Genomic DNA, 24,485 nt, shown 5'->3' on the forward strand with positions numbered 1-24,485 from the left:
GTAACTACTTTTAGTTTCTACAACTATTTTGCCCGCATTACGAGTCTGTGAAAACCTACAATATAATCTTTTGGATTTTTAAATATATCTATCTTTAGGAATCTATGTTTTGAATTTCATGATCCGGAGCAGTGTACTTTTACAAGAAAATCTCCCTCGATTTATCATTATTTGTACCTACATGACGGATCAAACGCGGTCATTAATCGCTACCCATCCAAGTATCTAACCCATTATATGCGTATAATATTATGCTATTCATATAGTTCATACAATATGGTTATTAAATATAGGTATCCTTGGTGGTTGTTCGTCTAGCACTTTATATAGTTTGTACCTGCCACGCCGTGTATAGATAATATACTGCAGCAGTGAACGCCAGAAAACGTTCCATCAAGTGTAATGTATATTCAACTTGTAAATCATTTATTTATTTATTTAGAACAACAATTTTTTTTGAAAGAAGTGTTAGCATTTAGCAATCGACAATATATTAAGAAAAAAAAAAGTGAGTCGATTCGATTGTCCCGTAATTTCAACATTGATTTATAAGTTAGAATTTTAAAATTTCGAAAATCATTACTCAAAATAAATTGTATACATACGCGTGAAGTTAAATTCTATAATATCATAATAATGCAGTTCAGACGTGCAGTGAATATTAATCAATTGTAGTTACCTATAATGGTCACGACTTACGACGATGGTAGATGTTACAGTAATTTATCATCAAACCTGCTATGGCAGATCTATCTGTAATAATTAATGGTATTCTGACAAATCCTTGAGAAATCCTGCAATGCAAGGAATAATCTATATACGTAGTAGTAGTTTATATATTGTGAATTAATGGAAGAAATAATATAATATGACAAAGGTATTAGAACAATTTTAAAGCATGTAAGGAATATTAAAAATCAGGAAACTGCAGTTGATAAACTTCCAAAAGCAAGAACGTGTTCTAGAAACTAATCGTACCAGCTATAGGTATTATGAAAGCAATGAAATTATTAAAACAAGTCACAAACACAAACAGCGAAGTCAGACACAAAAAAAATCAAAAAAATTAAAACAACCTACATGATTGTAAAATCATTACATTTAGAATATAAAGTGTACAAGTTTTAAAATTTTTTTTTCATGATGATTTTAAAGAATTACGTAAAAAAAAAATTTCTTGAAACATAAAATCGGTATAGGTATAGTCAAAGAAATATTGAGTTTCTTATAACGATATAGGTACGTGGTCAAAATAACAGAGTCACACTGTACCTACCTATAAGTACATATTGTGATACAGAAATAATAACTGTCATCATCGACTATGTAATAGGTAAATTTTGTTCTATTCAATTTTTTAAATTTTTATCAGGATAGTATATTAAATTTGACAGTTCTTTGTGTTACACCCGGAACGTTTCACTTCCAAACACGGGTCGTTGCACAGACAGACTTGTGGGGGTAAGTCCTACTAAGTCGAATCGTTTATTGTTATTATTATTGTTGTTGTTGTTGTTGTTGATGATGATGATGTCACATGTGAAGGTTGTATTACTACATTTTATGGAACGAGCTCCGTATAATAAAATATGATCAGAGTACTACGTCAACTGGACCCGTAAAATTGTTATTGCGAGTTTATTATTCGGTATAACACATTTCATGATTACCCGCAACGGACAAAAGCAGTATACCGCGGTTGACATCACTGGTAATTACCGAGTACCTATCTCAAAATTATTTGATTATCTTATTATGTCTTTTACGATTGTTTCATCAAAATTACACCTTAAAAATCATTACCTATAATGCGTTGTCCGTTGCACTTTAATAAATAAAATAATTACTTATTCGGTGTGTGAGAAAGCTTTGGCTAGATGAAATAGACGAAATATTTATCTTCAATTTTATTATATTGCTTATAATATAGTACTTATATGTAATGAGATATCGTAAAAAATTAACGAAAACAACACATATATAAATATTTTATACAATAATTACTAACAGTATACAACTCTTTTATATGTACATAAATATTTTACTATACAAATTACCTATACATGGTATCTCAACACGTGTTCATCCTCCTTAATAATATACATAATATATACTCGATACTCGAATTATACTCGAGGGGATTATTAATTAGATACATTTTGAATAGGAACTTCGACAATTATAGTTCTACCTTATAATAATATTATATTTAATAAGTAAATATTATTAATGCTACAATATAAGACATAATATTTTAACAGTTGATACGAAAACAAGAGATTAAATTTGTATCCAGATTAGGCGGACAGAGTTAAGTTTTATAATATATTTTGTTATAATAATGTGAATATTACTCTGTGGCATGTGCTTGATTATATTGATATGATTTTCCGAAATCGTATACACGCGTAACTATGTAAGAAAAATATTAGATATTGAATAAAAATCGTAGGGGACATACCTAACGTAGGTAGTAGGTGTATTGAGATACCGTGTGTGTATTATGTTAGAAAATAATATTGTATTACAAGTCTGTACAACAGTTCAAAACGGTCAACGGAGTGATCCAAAAATAAATTGATACGCGTTTACTACAGACGTGAGGTATTTTTTTGTTCCGTTTCTTCGGCCGCTTTGTTTCCGAAGTCCGTCCTATTTGGCGTCATCGCAGAGCCATCGTGTTCATGTTTCCTGCAAAATGGTATTAAAAAGTAAAAACCAATAACCATAGTATAAGGAATAATAATATGAAGACGTAAATAAGCATTCAATAATAAGAGTGCGCATACAATTTTTTAAGGGACAATGTATAGTTTATATATTATGCAACTAACAGTAAACTCAGGCTAACGTCACCTGACGTATAATATTACATCTCAATAATTGTATAAATATATGAACACTGCTGAAGTGGTTGTTCGCACTACATTGGTTTTGTTGTTTTTTTTGATTTTCAATCGAGTTATAAGAATTTGTATTTTGTTTATTTTACGTATTAGGTAGATAGGTCCCATAACTCACTTGAAAATTTAAACATAGTAAATGAAAACTAATAATTGTACAAACACCAATAATATTCATATCTTTAAGTTTTATTATAAGTCAATTATTCTTTCTAATACCTATTATATCTAAAAACACAAAATATTTGTTGAATTGTAAGTTTGTAAGACGGGCACAACACGAGTGTTGGGGCACCTTCAATCTAAATAATATTATAATTTATAGAAACTCACTTTCCGAATAATAGTTTTTTGATCAACAGCCCTGACGGTGCTTCGATGAGCAAATACAGCATAGTACCCACCATGTATGTTCTAAATGCTCCGAAAATCCATCCATCAATCTGAAACGTCACATAATCGTCTTATAAAAATACAATCTATTGTAAATTATATATTTCAAATTTTTAAACGTGGTCAATTCGATGAAAAATAATTGACTTGAGTTATTATTAGTTAAACAATTTTACGTTATAGTATATAAATTGGTAATATCTGTAAGCAATATTATATATATATTCTTTTTGAAACTATTGCTTCTTATGGGACGCCTGGGAGCTGCAGGCAGGGCCACTGGGGGTCAACGAAAAAAAATTAGAGAGCATAGACCTTTTACTAATAGACTGGCCTAATAGACTGGTTCACGTTTCCACCGAGTCAAGGTATAGTTGGCGCTTTTCGGTTACTGCGAGTTCTCTGATACGGTACAAAATATAAGATATATTCTATATAATTGTATTAAACGGGCCATGTCGGCTCGCAACTAACTGTAGAAGTGGTTAGACAAGTATAAAAATATGTTTGCGACTAGGTACTACATTTTTAATCAATGAATACTTATAATAAATATTATTTACTACTCATTTAACTCAAAGTACCTATATACTCTGTATTATTTTATCACTTACAATAGTAGGAGTATTATATTTGTGTTTGCATAGGTACACGTGTTTCAGCTTTTAACCGAATATTTTACTTTGCCGCTTCAAAGACGCGTACCTACTTGCAGTTATTTTTTATTTTCAAGATTTCAAGATTGTTAACGTTATAGTAGCCTCTAATCCCATTCGAAAATATCATATTATATCGTTATTTGCGTTTTAATACTGTCTGTCAAATAAACCCCATCAATTCAAACTTCAAACTCTTAAAGCGATATTAAAACCATGGTTAGTGTAAATATTTACTTACCAACAAATATGACGAAGGGGTTACGGACGTTCTTTGTTTACTTTCTATCATCATCATGACGGTGATGTTGACAAGATAAACTGTATAGGATAATCTACCTAGTGGCACTGTTAATCTGTTGTTGAGCAATTTTTCTATTGGACCTATATAAACACAGAGCAAATTTTAATCATACATTTTTAAGTTTTGGATACCATTTAATTATAATATGTCATAATATTTTTTACACCTGATATAATATATATGGCTCGATAGTCGATACCTGCATTCGGCGGTCGATATTTTTTATAATATATAATATTATCTATGTATTTACACCTGATATTATGTCACGTATTTTACCTTTTTACCTGAAAAAATGCGCACCAACCCTATCATTTTAAATTCAACTTTTTTTCTGAAATACAGGATTGTTTTTACAACATTTCTTATTTTCCTTTTTTAAATTTTTATTCCATTTTTTACACACATTATAATAAGTTACATAATAATATGTCTTAAATAATATTATAATGAATAGTTTTTTTTTTTTTAAATGAATAAATCATACATAGGAAAATATAAAGATAAAAGTGCACAATTACGTGGTACACCACGAATTTTTCAACCGATTAAAAATAATGTTACCTACATGTGACTTTAATGGAAAAAAACACTCGGAAGACTTAATTTTCTGTCTCACTTATATCGCAACGGGTAACGGCCCTACTCATTCCATCTCAATCTATTAATATGGTAATAATTGCAAATCGACATTTTAAATCCGCCACCCTATAAGCGACCACCAGCTGTTACCAGCCCCTATAAGTCTAAAGCTGCGGGTGGGAACTGCTATAGGTAGGTACTTGCCCTGTACACCAATATTTATAATCAAATGGAAGTGAGTAATTTACGAATAAATTTGTTGTTGTCCTCACGGTTGGCATAACTCTCGAGTAACTATATATTATTCAAGACTCAAGTGCGTTAGTCAGGCCGCGCTCCTATTCAATTTGTGGCATACTGCGCATTTACCGACAAGCCTCGGAAAACGCAACAAGTGCGGACAATAATATCAATGTGTACCTACGTTGTATTCTAACGAGTTTCAGTTTTATTAAAAAAATAAATAAATAAATCCCGGTTGCCGCGACTTACCGAAACCGGTGGTGAAATGACACACCGTCAACCAGAACAGTATGACGGCCCACGTACAGTGGCTGAAAGCTGCGTACACCGACTGTTCGAGTGCGTCGTATGGTCTGAACACGTCGTGGAACCGTGCACCGTACAGCTGGGCCCAAATGCAAACGGCGCTGACCATCAAAGTCCCGACGTAGACGACGGACTGTGAAGTAATATTATGAAAACATGTTAATCTCAAGCGATGAAAAAGAAACTCTACGCGATTAACCGCCGACGATTAAAATGTCTGCAAAGATTTTACCTACGTATAACTAGGTATACTAGGTACCTGAGCACTAAAAATTCATACATTTCAAACATATTATATAATATAGGTAGGCACGTATTGTTTTATTGAATTTACAATGATTGGGTGTGATCAAATAACGGTTTTAAATATGTATCTTTTATAGGTAATTATTAATTAAACAGTGTCTTGGCTCGGCGCGGTGGTTGCAATAATCAGATCACGCAACGTGATTGAGAGTAAGCACCGCCCGCTGCCACTAGTTCTTCCCGGATGGGTCACCACCACCCGGGTAATTAGTGGCAAAAACCTTGCCACACATACATGTGTTGCCAATCAACCATATACCAACCGTAATAGCTATAATATAACCATAGTTGCAGCTACGGCTCAAGTCCAAAAAAAAAAAAAAATAAAAATATATTGATGAAATAAAATCTTAAGCAAATTTCATCATGAACAATGATTGGTTATTTAGGTTACTCGCTTGTTGTTTTTTCCTTAGCAAATTGTTTAATACCTATATTTAAACCTCAATAAAATATAAGAAAACATATAAGGTATTATTAATCCATCAGTATTGATAAATTCAATAAAATATAGTGTAAAGTATAGGTATGATTATACAAATTTGAAAGTGTTATGTTGTACTTAGCTAATGCACTTAATATAATTTATAAAATGTAATTGTTGGTTAATCGTGAACAGTATTTTTACTGATATCATTTAAATCGCTATCATTATGAGTTATGACTATTATTGGTTAAAAATCTTAACGCAACTGCGACACTACAAAATAATATTATATACACGTTATTACCGTGGAAAACTTAATTTCTCGTTTTTTCAGCTCTTCCACCACGATTCCGGCAAGTATTCCGGCGAAGAAAGGTGTACCCCGATAGAAAAACGGTCGGTAGTAATTTCTGAACTCCATTGAATTGCTTGGATTCTCCAAGAACCTGTAGACGAGTTATGTGAAAAAAAAACACATAATATATAATATTATTGTACTATATACAGAGTGATTCACCAAGCATGTTCATTCGCATATTTCCGTTTAATAATTAATTTTAATTCTGATTTTTGGAATTTTTAAATATATTAAAATACTATATTTTCAAATTCTTGAGGTTTTTTGTACTACTTAAAGAGAGGACACCGTGGACTGTGGCAATACAAACTTCGTTTTTTTTTTTTTATAAGAACTATTATTTTATTTTATTGTAAATTATTTAGTGAATAATTTTTTTGATAATTTTTATGTAAGTACGTAATTAAAAATTTGAAGGGGGTTTCTCAGTAGTTAATAATAATATTATGTAGGTACTTACGAATACATTACACGAACTATTCCGTAAGCTTGGTTGATGTAGGTTGTAACGAACGATATCGCCAAAGACGCACACAAGAGCATGACAACTAGGTATATTCCAATTTTTCGGCGTTTGACGCACACGTAAACCACAGTGGTCCCAATGACGAGAAACTGTAGCAGACACGATACATACCAGCCAGCAATGAGACACTGTAACAGCAAATCGAAAATTACCATACGGATTTTATGTTGTGACCATTACAGCACTTGTAGTACATTTTTAATTTAATATAAATTTAAATTTAACTCTTTTATATACGAGTAAAAGAAGTCCCACGCCTGGGTTTTATGATAAAAATAAATCTTTGTTAAACAACATAATATTTTGATGTATTGATGCAGCATGATGTATAATGTATATTATATTTATATAATTTTTTTATGTACCCCCTCCCCCCCTTTTTAAAATATCTGTGTACGTAACTGAGTAATCATGTAGGGTAAATAGATAGGTTCTAAAATATTTCTATAGTAGGGTGCTGGGTGCGTTATAGTCACGACGAAAGACGAATTCAAAAGACTAGTGTACTTTACTTAGTAATATATAATAATATAATCCATTTGTTTTGTACACAACATTTTCCAGCCCACCATTGCTAAAATGTAAAGTACTTAAGCACCATACGTATTTGAATGTTGAGGGTCTATTATAGGTTCGAACTTTCTAAGCGCACTATCTATACAATATAGTTGCACCAATCAATGTATGGAAGCAAGAGTCTAAAAATCAATCGTAAACGGGCAATATATTTAAATATTGTTCAATTCTCTGCAAACGCGTTCCATATATATTATAATAATATTATATTGTGATGTATACTCCCGCGGTGCTGGGGGTGATATATTTCACAATGGCAAGAGAGACTTCCACCTATAACTGTTCATGTATAATAAACGCTCTGAATAAATTGAAAAACTTTTACTAACTGCGAACGACGAAGTCGTAGGTTCCGTAATATAAACGCGTATGACGTAAATATAATTCAATACAAGTTTAATATACTATATATATATATGTATATTATATACTCAAGAATCTGTCGTGTACGTATATAGGTATAATATTACAATACGCTCGAGCAGAGCATATTTTCAGAATGAATAAACGCGCATGTTAAACGCAAAAGAAGGGACATATAGTGATTTAAATTTTCCGTGAATTGTAGAATGTCACTCTCATACACACACACATGAGGTGTTTTTTTTACCATTAAACAGGAAATATCTAAAGTAATAAGAATTTAAAATCATTTTTTTTTTACTTGGTGAACATCGAGATTAACATTTTTCTACAATTAAAAGTATTTATTCTTAAAATGAATATTAAAAAATGTCTGGACATTACGTTATACACATAGATAAGAGAAAATCCGGTAGTATTATATAGGGAGAGGGTGGCTAACTCCTTAAAATTCAATAAAAAAATATATTTAGCTCAGCTTGAACAACGGTTATTTAAATTTCATTGCAGACATTATTGTCAAAAAATTATTTTGTTTTTTTTGCCTAATAGCGGAATTTAAATTTCCAAAAATTCCGAAATTATTTGTATTTAAAAGTTCATAACAATTTCCATTTAAATACCTAAGTTTTCAAAGTGTAAAACAATATCTCTCCAAAGTCCGAAGTTGGTCTTACAGCAATTGAAAAATATTGAAATGACGTGTGCACAGTTTAATTTGTTACCTAAGTGATTTAAGTTGAAATTGTTCATCTTACTCAAAGATGTTTTTTTCATTTACCTACAGTTATTTAATAACTAAAAAAATTAAAATTAAAACCACCCAAAGGTTTTTATCATAACTTAAGGTATATGAGGACGGTTGGTTACCTCTTCACGGAACACATTGTACATAGGTAATTACTATTAACTAATATTTTATTATAATATCTAAATCGTCAAAATATAGATTTTCAATTTACTTGATTTTCGACTGGTATGAAGTTGCTGACTGCCAATATATTAGCCCACCAATAGTTTTTGCATTTATCTGCTTCGGGCCATATTCTTGAAGCCCAAAACGGTCCGTCGCCCAAATGTGGTACAACGAAAGCCGTCATCAGCATGACAATCCCGTAAGATGGTAAAACCCTGTCCAAGAACAATCATCGTTAGGTATAATATTATCATCATCATTAATCATTGTAATATTAATAACATGAAATAGTCGTTGCAGTGTACAGTTAAACGATATCACGATACCTCTGAAATAAAAGGGACCGTAATATTATAGGTAGGTACCTACGGTATAATTACCTACTGCTCACCTATAACTGGTATACTTTTTTCGAAATTAAGTTTTATTTTTTACTGTATTTATTACATAAATGTTTGAATAAATGCACAGTTTTCGGGATTTTGCTGCGCCTACTTGATGTTTGTTGGCGTCTCTGGGGGTGGGAGAGCAATTCCCCTTCATAGGTATATAATTAATTGTTTGCCCAAACTTTTATATTTACTTAATGATATAAGAATTTATAGTTTGTACATTTTAAACATATAAACAAATATTAAAGCTAAGAGTTTTATAAATATTGTCATTTATTTTTAAAATTATGTTTGTCCCCTCCCCTCCTAGATAATATCTGTGGACGACCATGGTTACATTCGAAACCCCCAAAAGCAACGCGTAAACTCAAATCATACAGTTTTCTCCCTCGTATTAAAGTTATTTATTTGAAATATGAATACCTAGGTATTAGATATCTCAAATTTTAATAGATGAACGCCCGCGAATTGTTATAATAATATATACTACGCAGTAATATATATCCCTGATACGAGTTGTTTAGTTAGGCTATTTCAATAAACTAATGTATAATTGTTTTTCTTAAACTAAATAATAAATTACAGTAGGTACCTATACCTAAAGAAAAAATATGTTATATTTGCTATAGATACGTACTTCAGGTATTTGTATGCGATCACCATAAGTATCTGGTACCAACTGGTGCCGGGCTTGTTGAATTGCGGGATCAACATGACGTACATTAAATAGCCGGCAATGTAAAAGAACGGATCGATCAAATTCATAGACGTCAATAAGAAATCCGGTCCTTCCTTGTACAACTATGTAATAATGAAACGAAAACAAACGCAACAATAAAATAAAACCATTCACGAAAATACAAAGCTTATAAATATAAATCGAAATAGATAAGGTGATATATGCAAAAGCGCGTCGCGCGCACGCGCAACATATTGCATCATATTTGAATATTACCTTTTCGAGTTGCATCGAGTACGTGATCGGATTTATTATGAAGTACAAAAATTTATGGCCGAACAGCACCAAAATCATGGTAAAAACCTTTAGCCCGTTGAATATGTTCAGATCGTTGTTTCTGTTATACTTGATCAGATCTCTGCCGTTGCGAATCAGCGAGAACATGTTAAATGTTTCCGGCATTATACCTGTAAGTATGCAATGAAAAACATAAGACTACAATAACACTATTTATAAGTATATGATATAGGTACATAGACCACTGCCTCCCTGTCGAGAATTGCTGATATACCTACTGTAAATATTGTAGACGTAGGTAAAATAATATTAGTACGCATTTTTACATAGGTACCAAAAAACGTATAATACAACTATAAAAAAAACATAAATAAAATTTAATTTACTGTAAAAATAATAATTTTTAGGACATTTGTGTCTACTAAAAACCAACGAAAATTGACTTGTGCGACTTCTCATAAAACCCGCCCAATATTGTGGTTTACTTAATACTTAGCCGCATCACACGTAACGAAGTGTTTGAAATAATAATAGGTATTATACAGTTAAACGTATATTATTAGATTGGCACCGAGAGTGTTATCCTGAGCTTATGAATTAAATTCGTTAAATATAATATTACTTAATACCTATGCATAATAGTCAACTATGTAGGTCTACCTAGGTATTTATAACTAAAATATATTTTACTTACTCTTTTTCCCGTTGTCAGTCCTTATTATTACCATCATATGGTACGCTGTCGACACGCAGCAGATCAAGACAAAGAATCCAACAAGTGAACTTTAATAACCAAAAAATAATAATCTGATTAGTATAAAATAGTAGCCATATAATAAAGGTATAGTTTGATATAGGTACTCAACAGGTATCTGATACCTATAAAGAGTACAGACATTTTTTATTGTCGATATTATATTGTCCTTAGTATTACTTAAAAGTTACTTGTAATAGTAATACTAACATGTTATATTATTATTAGAAACATTATTAAAAAAAGAAATGTTTAAAATTTAGCTTTTCGTATACTATAAATAGTTTGTGCTACTTTGGTTAGTCTCAAAGTTACACAACAGTTATAAATTCATTATAATATATAGTCATGAGTCATGACACTAAACGATAACGATAATCTAATGGTTTATCATACTAGATTTACCTATACAACTAGATAATATATATAAAGACTTTGCTAACTAAGACTCTTGACCCATTATAAATACACAACTCCTGTGCATAAGATATATGTGCACGAGGGTAGTAAAGTTTATTAAGTGGTTCGGTCTGCGAAACTAATTTCAATATTAAATTATATTATACAATCAATATAATGCGTATTATTAGTATTCGACGGATGGTCGTGGAAAAATGTGAAAGTTTAATACGGAATACATGAATTTTAAATATATAACGTCCAAACTTACATTTAAGAACCCACCAATAGCTTAATAATGTATACTATATACTATTATATTTATATATAGGATACTAGGAGGACATTGTAACTATTTAACACGTTAAGATTATAATTAAATAACATTATAACATAATATTACGTTTTATATAGATTGTATATTATATTGTTTGAAAACAAATTTCCAGTTAAAAAGTGTTTGTATTTAATGTAACACAGCAGACATATTATTATATTATACACATAACGTTATGGCTTTAAACCATAACGTTATGACGAAGGCGAAGTTTAGAACATATTTATAGGGGTTGACTAGGTACACTATAACTACTAATATTGTTAAAAATGTATTTTACTATATTTCTTAGCTAACACACTAAATGTAGTACCTAGGTAGTCAACTGAATTATTCAATCAAAGCATATTATATATTTGTTTAGATTTTTTTTGTTTTCGTGATCGAACAGAAAAGTAATATAATAATATGCCTACTGTTATGGTTTATAATTTATAGATTAGTGATATCTTAAAATATAATATTATAGGTACCTAACTATCTATAAACATTAAACAATATGATTTTAATTTAATGTATTATTTTCAAAATTAACCGGAAGAAGCTGAATTACCTAGTACAATGGAGACTAGAGCTAGTTATTAGTAACATCAAGTTTTTATTTTGCACATTTTTGTATTATGTACTTCCCTCAGCGTCGGGTTACCCTACAGGCAAAACAATCAGGTGATTGGAGCGGCAAATTTGTTAGGGCGGCAAATTTGCCGCACTTAACAAAAAAAATGTATTTATAAAATTATATTATAACGTTTTATAAGATGAGTATTAGCAACTATGTTATTAACTCAGTAAAATACTGAAATGGTTTTGGTGAATGCGATCAACTAGAATTGTTATTATTAGCGAATCTATGTTTTTCCCGGAAACGGTTCATATTAAATATATATGATTACACAATACACATATTATTATACATTATGGCGATAGCCGATATGACGTTGTTTTTGTCAATTATATTTTATTTTCGTGATTCTATTACTTACAATTACAAAGAATGTTATACACATTCTTTAATCCTTATCATAACATTATTCTGCTTATTAGTATACCGCGACACTGCAACTTGTGCTACGAGTGTAACGACGTCTTTATTTATTTTTATAATAATTCTTCAAAGTATTACATCACAATGAGTGATGGTAGAAAAAGGAAAAGTGGTGCAAGATACAAAAAGCTGCGAGAAGAGCATGAAGAAAAAGAGAAAAGGGTTATTCAAAAAATAAGAAAACTCGATACTTTTTTCACAAATTTAAAAAAAAGTAAAAACAATTTACTCTATATTTCTATAAAATAAATATTTTTTTTTTTAAATTTTTGATGACACGTTCACTGCGGTTAGGTTAACCTGCTAATAAATTGGTGTCACCGCACAATATTTTACAATACAATGTGTCTCAGCCGACGCTTGAATAAAATAATATTAATTAAATTATATCAATTATATAATATCGCCCTCGTACCACTTCGCCATATTTTGGACTTCTTTGTTGGAACGATTTAATAAAACAAGCACAGTTTTACAATCAACATCAGCTAACTTAGAACATGTTGTTGATCTATACAAATCTTTAATTGATTATGTGAGTGAAATAAGATCTGATGAAATGTTCCAACAATTCATTGGTGAAGCAAAAAAAATTAGAAAAGAAGAATATGAATTGGACAAAAAACGTCGTCTTAAGCGACCCCTTTTATGCGACGAACTAGACGAATGTAGTTCTAGAGCAAATGAAGTAGTTTTTGATGGCAAAGACAAATTAAAAACCGTTTATTTTGCCGTATTGGATCAACTCAGAAAACAACTGGAAATGAGACATTCTGGGTATGAAAATATTTACGATAAATTCAAATTTTTGATCAACATAGACAATAAGTCAATTGATACCGATGATATTGTCCAAGGAGCCAACAAACTCCAACAGTTTTATGAAACGGACATTGACGAAACCACATTTACTCAAGAATGCATACATTTCAAAACTTATATGCAACAGAAAAAAAACAACAACATCAAAGTTTGTTTACATTTTTTAGGAATCAAAATTTAGAAGAATTATTTCCGAATGTAAGCATCGCTTTGAGAATATATTCCTGTATGGCGGTTACTAATTGTTCAGCAGAGAGATCGTTTTCGTGTCTCAAAAGAACCAAAACGTATTTGAGATCTACAATTGGCGAAAATCGATTAAATAATTTGGCTCTCCTTTGCATTGAATCTGAATTAGTGTCGACAATTGATTTTCAAGACTTAATCGAAACATTCGCTAACTTAAAAAGCCGAACAAAAATATTTTAATAAATTTATTATATAATATTTATAATATTTTAATAATATTTGACGATTGTATTAAATTTAATATAATAAAGAATTATTAAACTAACAATGTATTTCTATATGTATTTTGTTTTAAGTATAAAATGAAAGGGCGGCAAATGCCCTGCTTGTAGGCGGCAAATTACTTAATCCGCCACTGACTTCCCTACCTAAAATACATGTTCTATGATACCTTTATTTAAATGGGATTAATTTTAAGTGCTACATATAGTATTACTCAGACAAATTTGATTCTATCAGTATTATCTTGTTTTCGTCGAAAAAATGCAAACTATACTATTTTGTATAACATAACATAAAAGTCCTAGTCCTAACTCCTAGCAATAATATATCATAATATAATCTGTAGTATCTCGGTGCGGTTTCCAGATGGTGGAAACAAATGACCATGACGATGACAACAACGGTCATATTGAGCCATTAGATCAGTAACTCGTTATACCTGGTCTATACCTATATACCAGTGCAGCATAATATGATATACGAAAGGTATACCAGAAACGTACGAATGAAGGCCATAAATTCGCTATAGTTTATTATAAGTCACGGCGAATAGTCAATAAGCAAATAGTTTCCATCATGCTACAGTGTGACACGAGGTACCCAGCTCTGAACATAATAGTACCTATTATATTATGACGTTTAACAACACATCGTCACACACATCCACGATTTTGTCACCTCTTTGTAAATATCCAATAGGTAAGGAGATTTTCTAGGGAGTGGATGGTTAAAAATATGAACTCCAGAGTCTTGGGGTTTTTGACCTGCTTTGACTACAAGTGATGAGACTATAATATTATAACATTACGTCGGTGACGTTATTTTATAATAATAATTATTCTGTTATGGTCATAGCCGCGCTATCTATTGGTCGTTAACATCAACACCATTGGACCCTCTTACGGGAACCAAAAGTGTTGATATTATAGTATTATAATAGCCAAAACATAAAGGTATAGTAAAAATGGAATACCATATTTTGCGTTAAATACTATATAGGTAACGTCGATGTTCGTAGTTTTTTTGTTTTTTGTTTTATTGAGGTTTTAATTTAACAATTATTATTGCAGCGGATACAATGAAAATATATATACGGTATTAGGCATAATACAGAAATAAAATATTAATATTAAATGTATTCGTGGTTATACCTGGTAATATAGTATCCAGTATCGTACGGATACTCGTCCTTGTCCGTCGAACACAATATCGATTCAACTTTAACTTGAGCGTTGATCTGGTGCGGTAGGAAGTGTATGTCGAATTCCTTTTGCAGCGTAATCTGGAGGTCAGCAGCTGTGCAAGAATCCGGTATACAAATGCCAAATTTTACGATATTTCTGTGCAGTCGGATGTCTCGATTTACAAACTGAGTAACACAAAACCATAACGGTGAGATTGATCAATAATGTAGATATGAATATTATTGTCCGTTCGATTATTATTATTATTATTATTATTATTATTATTACTATTATTATTATTATTATTATTATTATTATTATTACTATTATTATTATTATTATTATTATTATTATTATTAATATCAACATCTACAACATAATATTATATTATATCATATCATGGCGTCATGACTACGGAAAGCAATAATGTTATATTAATCTATTCGTGGAGGATACGCCGATGGACGATTTTCATTCCATTTTATGTACAGTTTTAGTCTCATGTCGTATATTTTGCTGTTTTCTTCACACGTGTTATTTTAAGTGAAAACATTTAAAAAACAAAAAACCATTAATTAAAATTTATTGCGATCAATCAGAAATTAATTGTTGGTTGGTTTTTTGAAAATATATGTGGGTAGCGATTGTTGAACAAAGAATATAATAATATTATATACGTTCGAAATCGTCAGAAAAACAAAAAACTTAGTAAATTCGTACTAGGTCATTTAATTGAAAACTATAGCTGGAATTGTAAAGAAAAATTGCCAATATTTAGGAGTGGGGACAATAATATTGCAAGCAGCAGTGAGAGAAAAACAAGCGTATAACGAAGAAAGTTATTGAAATTATTGAAATAAATACAAAAAGTAGGTCAGCATATTTCGGTGGTGGATGTTTGTCCATCGTCCCTTCGGGCCTCGGACTGGATAGTGTAATTTTACTGTATTCGATTTGAATGCAATGATTGCATTCGATAAAAAACGATTCTGAGCGGACGAGGGAATCTTTTTTATTTAATTTTATTCGTTTCTATGGTGATAAACAAAGCGTTTAAAGAACAGCTTAAGAACGATTTATATAAATAGGTAATTTATATAATTATGATTATAATTTATAATTAGGAAATATCAAAAAATGAAAAAAAATATAAAATAAAATAAGAAGCTCATAAGTTGCTCAAATGTTTTGAAAATGTTACCATGTCTAGCTAATCTAAGTAAACAACCCAAATTTCAAGTTTTTACGAATGTTTTTAACCGAATTACAACAAAAAAACTCCCAAAATTAAAATGTCTATAATTTTTCCGAACTTTAAACCGTAAGAAACAAATTCCAAAATACAACAAAAAATATTTCTTGTCATTTTTCATTTTAAGCAATATTTCTGGTAGAAAACGTGGTCCGTAGTTATTTAATATTATAAAATCGTGAAATCGTACGTTTTTTCTCCTTTAACCGCTTTTATTTCGAGTAGCGTTTCGAAAATCGAAAAATGACCTCTCTAAAGTACCTACTCAAGAACATCATTTTTCAGAAAAGATGCTATACTTGATACTTTTGAGCAAGTTAGAGGGATAACAAGTGTTTGCAGAATAAAAAAGAAAAAGAAATAAACATCATTGTAAAACCATTACAATGTATAATAGTATTATGGACGGGTATAGTAAAAACATGTAGGCAGCTCTAGGTTCCTATATAATACGTACCAAATACCTATATTATATCAGCAGGATATTTATATATATATACCCGTCAAGGCCGGATACTTGATGTCAGGTTATTATCACCCCTAATTTAAGAGTTGTTTAGGGACACACTCGAGGGATGGTATCTCAAGTTTGCTGCAGCATAATATCATATAATAATACGCCACTCTATCCGTCACGAGTCGCAATAATAATAATATCGATGTGTGTTCGTAGTATCACATATATAATATCAAATAGGTACTCACCCCGAGTACCTCTTGCCAGGCGTTGTCATTGCTATGTAGTTGGTCGGTTTTTCCGGCTGTAAAATCGGCACCGGTAGACGAGCCGATCTTGACGGATGGTATACAGTATTTACCCCTAACGGGCTTGTGCACTTTGACGCACTCTTCGTACACACCCATCTGGTGCGAAGTGCCGACAAGTATGCCATTTGGATACCGACTCCACGAATCGGACACTGCGCATATAATTTGTATATTAATTTATACAACGATATATTTTTAAATATATATTCATATTATTATACAATATACATATATTATACTGCAGGTAGTGTAGGTTGTAACAGAAAGACCTGACAAATGAAAAGATCATACGGTTTTTTTGCCGGTATTTGATATTTGGTCAAAATGTTACTTTAGTTACATTTGACGGAGTTTAAGACAGTATATTATATTATTCACTGGAATTGTTCAATTTGCCTCGCACAAGGCCGAACAGGTTCAATAACAATTAGTAAATATAACTTCTATAAAAACCAAAGGCAAAAAATAGAATGCAAATTAACAGTTTTCGCCTGATTTCAAAAAGATGTTATAGATTTAGCAAGATCTGAAGTGTCATAATAGTAAATAGATATTTTGTATTGAGTACTCATACTTTTTAACACATAAATATTGAACATTGTTGATGACTCACGAAATACTATAATTTTTTATTTATAGTATCACTGATAGGTACTTTTACTACCACATAAGAAATTCTATATTAGAAAATTAACTAAATGGAATTTACGTATATTAAACTACGATCTAGAAGTTAATATAATAATAAGAATAATAAGAAGTTCGGTATATTTGGCAACTAGGTAGTAACAATTTGAGTTATTTTTTAATAAGAGTGTCATGAGTAAAATAAAATAGTTGAAACCAGTACCCCACTTGCCATAATTGTGTGCATTCTATAATATAAAATATACAGAATTAATTTAAATTTAAAAATAAAAACTAGTGATAAGATATTGAAAATATTTTAAATTTTAATGGTACCTATAAGACTAAATTAAATTAGATGTATTTGAATATGGTGTTAAGGGGCCTCGTTACAGCTATTATCTATTTAAGGGAAAATATTTAGACAATTTATATAATCTCGTCTTAGCCACCCGGGATCTATGCGTAAGTTTGATTGGAAAAAATTCATATTTTTAAGTTTTTAATAAGCTACAGTTCACAATAATATAAGATTTAATCATTACAAAGTGTTCCGTACGATCTATCACCAATATCCTGTGGAGTTCAATTTTTTTTCAGAGTCAAATCGGACATCGTAAACGAATTTTAATTTTGTCAAAACTTAAGGTCTTTAGAGCTAATTGACGGGCAGAAGCGACTAGCTAACTTTAAGTGTGGTATCATAGAGGATATTAGCAAGCGAAGAAAAAAAACAAAATTCAATTATTTTTTTGTAAATAATTATTTTTTGATAATAAAAATCTGTGCATGTTTACATTTAACGGAGTTTAAAAAGGGCTGAATTATCGAGAATTTATTTAATTTGTCACCGGTTGCATCAGCTGGTAATATTATTATACGATAGGTATGACTTAATAAGTTGTTCAGTTAGGGGCAATCGTATTTTATTTTGTAGTTGTTGTAAACTCGGTTATTCTATTAGTTGTTGCATTCTAAAACATCGTTTTCTATACAAATTTCAGGGACGTCGAGCACGCGATTTTACCGGTTTTTTTTTTTTTTTTTTTTTATTTGCTTTCGGTATAAACCATTACAGCACAACAATTAATATATAATACATCAGACAAGATTACATAATAATATAAATATAAAGGTTATAAGAGGTAGTATAAAATATAACTAGATTGCATGTTAGCACAATGGGATATAGCATATAACATTGAATACAATAATATTTATGGTGTATTAAGTTTGTGTAGAACGGCTGTAAGCAGAGAGAGGAGGGGGTTAATTAGTGAGGATAGCTCGGACAGAAAATTAGATAATGTGGAAAGGTCATTAAATGAATCCGATCTATTGTTATTTATAGTAGCATTGATATCATTGGGCTTGGAAACAACAGATGCATAAGACGGTTTAGACTGAGAGGTAGTTGAAGTGTTTGGAAGAGATAATTCGACCGATTTATTTATTTTGAGAGTCTGCGTTCGTTTTTTGTTCTGATGGTTTTTAAGACGCTTTGAAAGTGAATTGAAAACTGGGCAGCCTTTGTAGTTGGCCGTATGATCACCGGCACAGAGGGCGCATGTAGCTGGGCTGTTTTGGTCTTTTGTGCAATCCTCGGAAAAATGATCTTCGCTGCATTTGACGCACCTAGGAGTATGGTGACAATTATTTCTTGTGTGTCCGTAGATTTGACATTGATGACATTGTGGAGGACCACGACGGGTTTTATGAGGTTTCTCGATGACGTCAATGGTGTTGAGTAAAGACGTAATATTAAGGACATCTTTGTTGTTACTTCGGGGAAATAAATCGACAAAAAACATTGGGAGGGCGCACTTGTTTTTATTTTTTATATTCATTACGTGTTTCGCGGAATGTCCTTTGTCTAACAAGGCGGCGGAAATATCAGTGCACAGAGTAGTGTGGTGAAGGTTTTTGATCACGATTCTGTATGTACGAAGATGACGAGGTAAGAAAGTGTGGAAACTGGCGTTAGTAACCATTAAGTGCTCAATGATTGTATTATAACTGATACGATCACAAGGACGAACGATCAGATAATGAGAAGTTGACTTACACGTAAAGGCGTTTGGATTGGTAATCCTAGCTAGTTCTTTTATAAATGCTGAGAAATTGTTAATATTTTTAATATACAGTGGGGGAGGCTCCGGCTCCACAACATGTTCGATGATAGTTGGTTTTTCTGGAATGTTTGAGCTGTTTGAAACGGGCATTTCGAGTGCACTATCAGTGGAATCATCCGTAGCGAGAACGGAGAACCGATTTGGTGAAACAAAAAATTGTTTTTTTGACTTGTTGTCGTAGGCGTTGGGTGAAATTGACGAATCGGATAAATTACGTTTGGACGGCATATTTGGCAAAGCGCGACATTAGACGTGGACTTCGACCAACGTGTAATATGTGTATCTCAGACGAAATACTTAATTATTAAGACCGTAAGCGTTGCGATAACATTTGCGATAACGGAGCGAAACTCATTACGTACGTGTGTAGACGCTGGAGAAAACGACCGAACTCCATTTTACCGGTTTACTTGTTTTGTTTATGTCTATACATATTATAGGCAGGTATATGCGAATAGTCAATACACATTTTATGAGGTAATAATAAAAATGTAATAGTGATAATAGTGATGAGGGAGGTAGATTCCCCCACACATGACTTTTTTTCAATGTTTAAGATCTGATAAGCATAAATTACATTTTTAATAGTCAAAAAGTGCATGTTAAAAAATCAGCCATATCCTCCCATCCCCCATCCCATCACCAGAATTTATCGTTTAAGGGAAAAATTGTGGGGACTCTAGTGATGAGTCCACTATAAGTACTAATAAATAAATTTCATTAAAATACCGTTTACACAATATTATAATATGATTATTTTATTATTATATTTCAGTTACATAAATTATATTGTTTATATTTCTACACGCGTTATTGAGTTGATAGGTAACTAACCTTGACGAAGTTGCTATAATAATATGATAATATCACCAAATACATATAATAAAAGAAAACCAAGTGAGAATAGCAACAAAATATGATAAACTTAGGTACATATATATTATACGGTAAGTGGACGTTACTTGCTCTTTGTCTTACAAACGCATAACATAGCAAATTGTACGTTCTGAATAATCTGAATATTTCCGAATATTTAACTGAGGTATGTTTAGTAAGAGCGTTATCGTAAACATCATACATTTTTTATAGATTTTAATTTTAAAGCAAGTTATGAGTAGACAATGCACAAACAATTTACAATTTTTATTAGTATATTATAAGTAGAAAATTTTTACTACGAGGTTCACTAAATAATGTTTTTACTTCTAAATTTGATAATATGATAATTTGCTCCAATATTAATCATAACAGAGTTAAATGGATAAATGGATAAATGGATAAATGGATGTCTCCCGGTCTCCGTCTTACAAGTGTATAACATAACAAAAACTGTTTTGCGCGGGAAAGAACCAAGAAGGCTACAGTCATAACAAAGAAACAAGATTTTCACCACATAAAAAGGAGAACTTTGGCTGTGCAAGTTGTTTTTATTTTTTTGATATCACTTATATGAAAAAAGTTCTTACTGTTTCAAAAACCATTATTGTTTATGTTTTTCAAACTTGAAAAACTATTTTCATATAAATGATATCAACGTTGCACAGCCAAAGTTCTCCTTTTTATGTGGTGAAAATCTCATTTCTTAGTTATGATTGTAGCCTTCTCGGTTCTTTCCCGCGCAAAACAGTTTTTGTTATGTTGTACAATGTACATATTTTGTAAGACGGAGACAACACATGCGGGTGTAGCGTCCTCTTAAGGGTGTCGGTGCCGGTCATTTATTAAGGAGTAAAATTTAGGCAATTCAGTTCACAAATTGTATCGTAATCGTGCGGAACGTGCATGTGTGTGAGTATGTAAATCGATATTAATGTGAGTGAGCTATAATTACACGCGCAGATAAAGATATTTACGCACACGCATGCACAAGTCAGTGATTGACTTCGATGATTATTATCGAGCACTATTTTGATGAACAAAAATGCTTTTACAGGAAAAACTCTCATGCCTCGTTGATATGTCGGATTTTAGTCATTTTTTTTTTTATCTGAAAGATGAGAAGTTTTTGCAGGTCGGGTTAAAGCTTGAATTTGTATTTTACTTTAAATAGGTGACAGTAGAAAAATACGTTTGAAAAAGAACAAATATTGAGCATTATTCAATTGCATATTCCAGCTTCTATAATTAAAATTTTCAAAATCGGGCTTTGATCCGTCCTACAACATGTTTTCTACTTTTAAATAAAAAAAAATTAACGAAATCCGACTATTCGGCCGTGAGAGTTTTTCCTGTAAGACATGTTTTTGTACCGAAAAACGCACCGGCTCCGACCCCCTTAATATAATATTAAATTATTATGTACCTATTATTTGTAGGTACACCACATTATATTATGTTGGATGTCAAAAACGCAGTACTACATTAAAATGAATACATTTTTGTGCCAATATAATATTTCCTAGGGAAAAATGAGCATTTCCCAAGGTTGGCAATATTATTTTAAGCTCTATAGATATTTTAACGTATTTTTAGGAAAGAATGTAAACATAATATTTGAATTCAAAGTAATATTTACAAGTATTGTTTTGACAAAAGTGAAAAGGATCGACATTAGTATATTTTTATTAATTGGTATATTTTATTAGTCAGTAGATAGGTAATAATATATAATATATTGTACTGACTCTGCACAGCCCACAGCGATTCGTTTTGCAAGTGTCTGACGTACATCTGCATCTGTTTGCGACACGCCGTACTGCCCACGTCTGTGGGCCCGGTGAAGTCAGCCAGCGTCTCGTAGAAGATTTTCGCGAACCAAGTCTTCGGGTATTCGTGGATCGCCGGACCATCATTGAGATCGCCGGATCGGACCTCGACAACGACGACGAGGAGGAAAACGACGAGAGCCGCGCAAACCGACCGCGATAACGTGCAGAGAGACATGATTATTATAACACTATATGGATATTAATAATATTATACTACTATTAATATTACTATTAATATTATTATTTATATTATTATTATTATAAATTGAATTTTTCGTTCAGTCCTACGCAAACACCGGTTTGCTGATTAACCGGTTTATGGCGCGATCGCCACTCGACAATAATTCGTCCGTCGCTAGCGATTTACGTGGAAATACGATCGGTACCTGTCCTATATACGTTATTTTAAACGAATAATGCGTACTAAACGAGCTTGGAAGGGAGGTACAATACGTACGAGTACGCGCATGCGTTTGTGTCAGAGTGTACTCTAAGTCGCTCTACATATAGTTATAACTTATAATATTATGATATTCAGAATAAATATTAGTGTTATTATACGTCTTGTAGTTAGTTTCATTTTATTATTATTATTATTTTTTTTTTCACGTCATCGCGTGAATAAATTATCAATTATATAAATAATACAAGACGACCCGAGGTACCTTGTTATGGGTAACTGCTAGTAGTGGTGGGTCGAACTCAAAAATATGGTCTCCAACCGAACAATTCAATGTGGTCTCGAACTCAAACCGAACATTTAGATCAACATTGAACCGAACCTTTGTACCAAACATTTTGTTTAGTACCAAACTGAACCCAATTTTTGAACTAAATTACGAATCAATATTTTTAGTTATGCGTCAAAACCATACTTAATGTAAATCATTTTTGGATTTTGGATTAATCATAGATAGAACTTATTCGAGTTTGCTTCGTTTTTTTTTTTTAACTCGGTTTGTATAAATGCATTTCAAACCCTAACCAATAACACCTAAAGTTCGATTCGATTTTTTAAACTTCCAACAGTTTGATCTACCTCTAAATTCTAATATTTATACCTATGCAATACCAAACCAGTAAAACGGTTATCTGTGTTAACTGCCTATATCACAGTTATAACTTTATAAGTTACACTATTATAAAATGCTCCTGAGTAACCGTTTTATTTTTTCATCGTAAATGGATACCGATTATTAATAATTTATTGATTTGCACTTAAACATTATTGTATCAAAAATTTGTGTTGTTTAGAATTTTTTTATGTTTTAAATTACAATTAATTGTAATTTAACTGGATGGCAATACCTATTTTACTTTTAGAGTTTCAATCTATAAGAAAAATAACTTAATTTTGTTAAGTAACATAAAAACTAAACGGATTATAAACAAAATTATGTATTTATTGCAAAACAAATAATACATTATACTTGAAGATGATTTCTTACAAATATCAAAAAGAAATTTCAAAATGTGCATTAAAGTAACATTTTTTATATTATCAACTTTGATGGTCACTATAATTATTATATTATATACAATGTTGTTATAAAATATACTGCTGCAACCATACGTTTGATAAATTGTCAACATATATATATGTATTATTATGTAGTATCGGTAAAATCAGGAAATTATTGTAATTATGAATTATGATGATTATTCCTATAAGTTTATAGAAATTATATTATTTATAAGTCATGATTTATAGCGGAAGGAATGTCTGACACGTTATAGGTACGTACCTACGCATATTAAT

General features: G+C 31.2%; 1 protein-coding gene across 1 annotated transcript; it reads right to left on the reverse strand.

Annotated features, from left to right (window-relative positions):
- Positions 1-1,892: 1,892 nt before the first annotated feature.
- On the reverse strand, positions 1,893-23,104 carry LOC132941487 (nose resistant to fluoxetine protein 6-like). Its single transcript, XM_061009574.1, has 13 exons — positions 22,643-23,104; positions 17,197-17,411; positions 15,207-15,424; positions 10,922-11,010; positions 10,207-10,397; positions 9,889-10,052; positions 8,906-9,074; positions 6,939-7,132; positions 6,425-6,566; positions 5,331-5,520; positions 4,194-4,336; positions 3,237-3,346; positions 1,893-2,691 (listed from the first exon to the last, which is right to left on the reverse strand). The coding sequence occupies exons 1-13, from the start codon at positions 22,899-22,901 to the stop codon at positions 2,592-2,594; spliced, it is 2,184 nt and encodes a 727-aa protein (XP_060865557.1). The 5' UTR covers positions 22,902-23,104; the 3' UTR covers positions 1,893-2,591.
- Positions 23,105-24,485: the final 1,381 nt, after the last annotated feature.

Source organism: Metopolophium dirhodum, chromosome 3 (assembly GCF_019925205.1).
Source record: "Metopolophium dirhodum isolate CAU chromosome 3, ASM1992520v1, whole genome shotgun sequence".
Classification (NCBI taxonomy): Eukaryota; Metazoa; Arthropoda; class Insecta; order Hemiptera; family Aphididae; genus Metopolophium; species Metopolophium dirhodum.

Bases quoted from the DNA above. Each gene is read 5' to 3' on its own strand.
- LOC132941487 (XM_061009574.1), bottom strand. From the start codon at position 22,901: ATGTCTCTCTGCACGTTATCGCGGTCGGTTTGCGCGGCTCTCGTCGTT. The intron at 17,412-22,642 runs GTCAGTACAATA...TTATATGCGCAG, and splicing joins ATCGCTGTGGGCTGTGCAGA to TGTCCGATTCGTGGAGTCGG. The intron at 2,692-3,236 runs GTGAGTTTCTAT...ACCATTTTGCAG, and splicing joins AAAAAACTATTATTCGGAAA to GAAACATGAACACGATGGCT.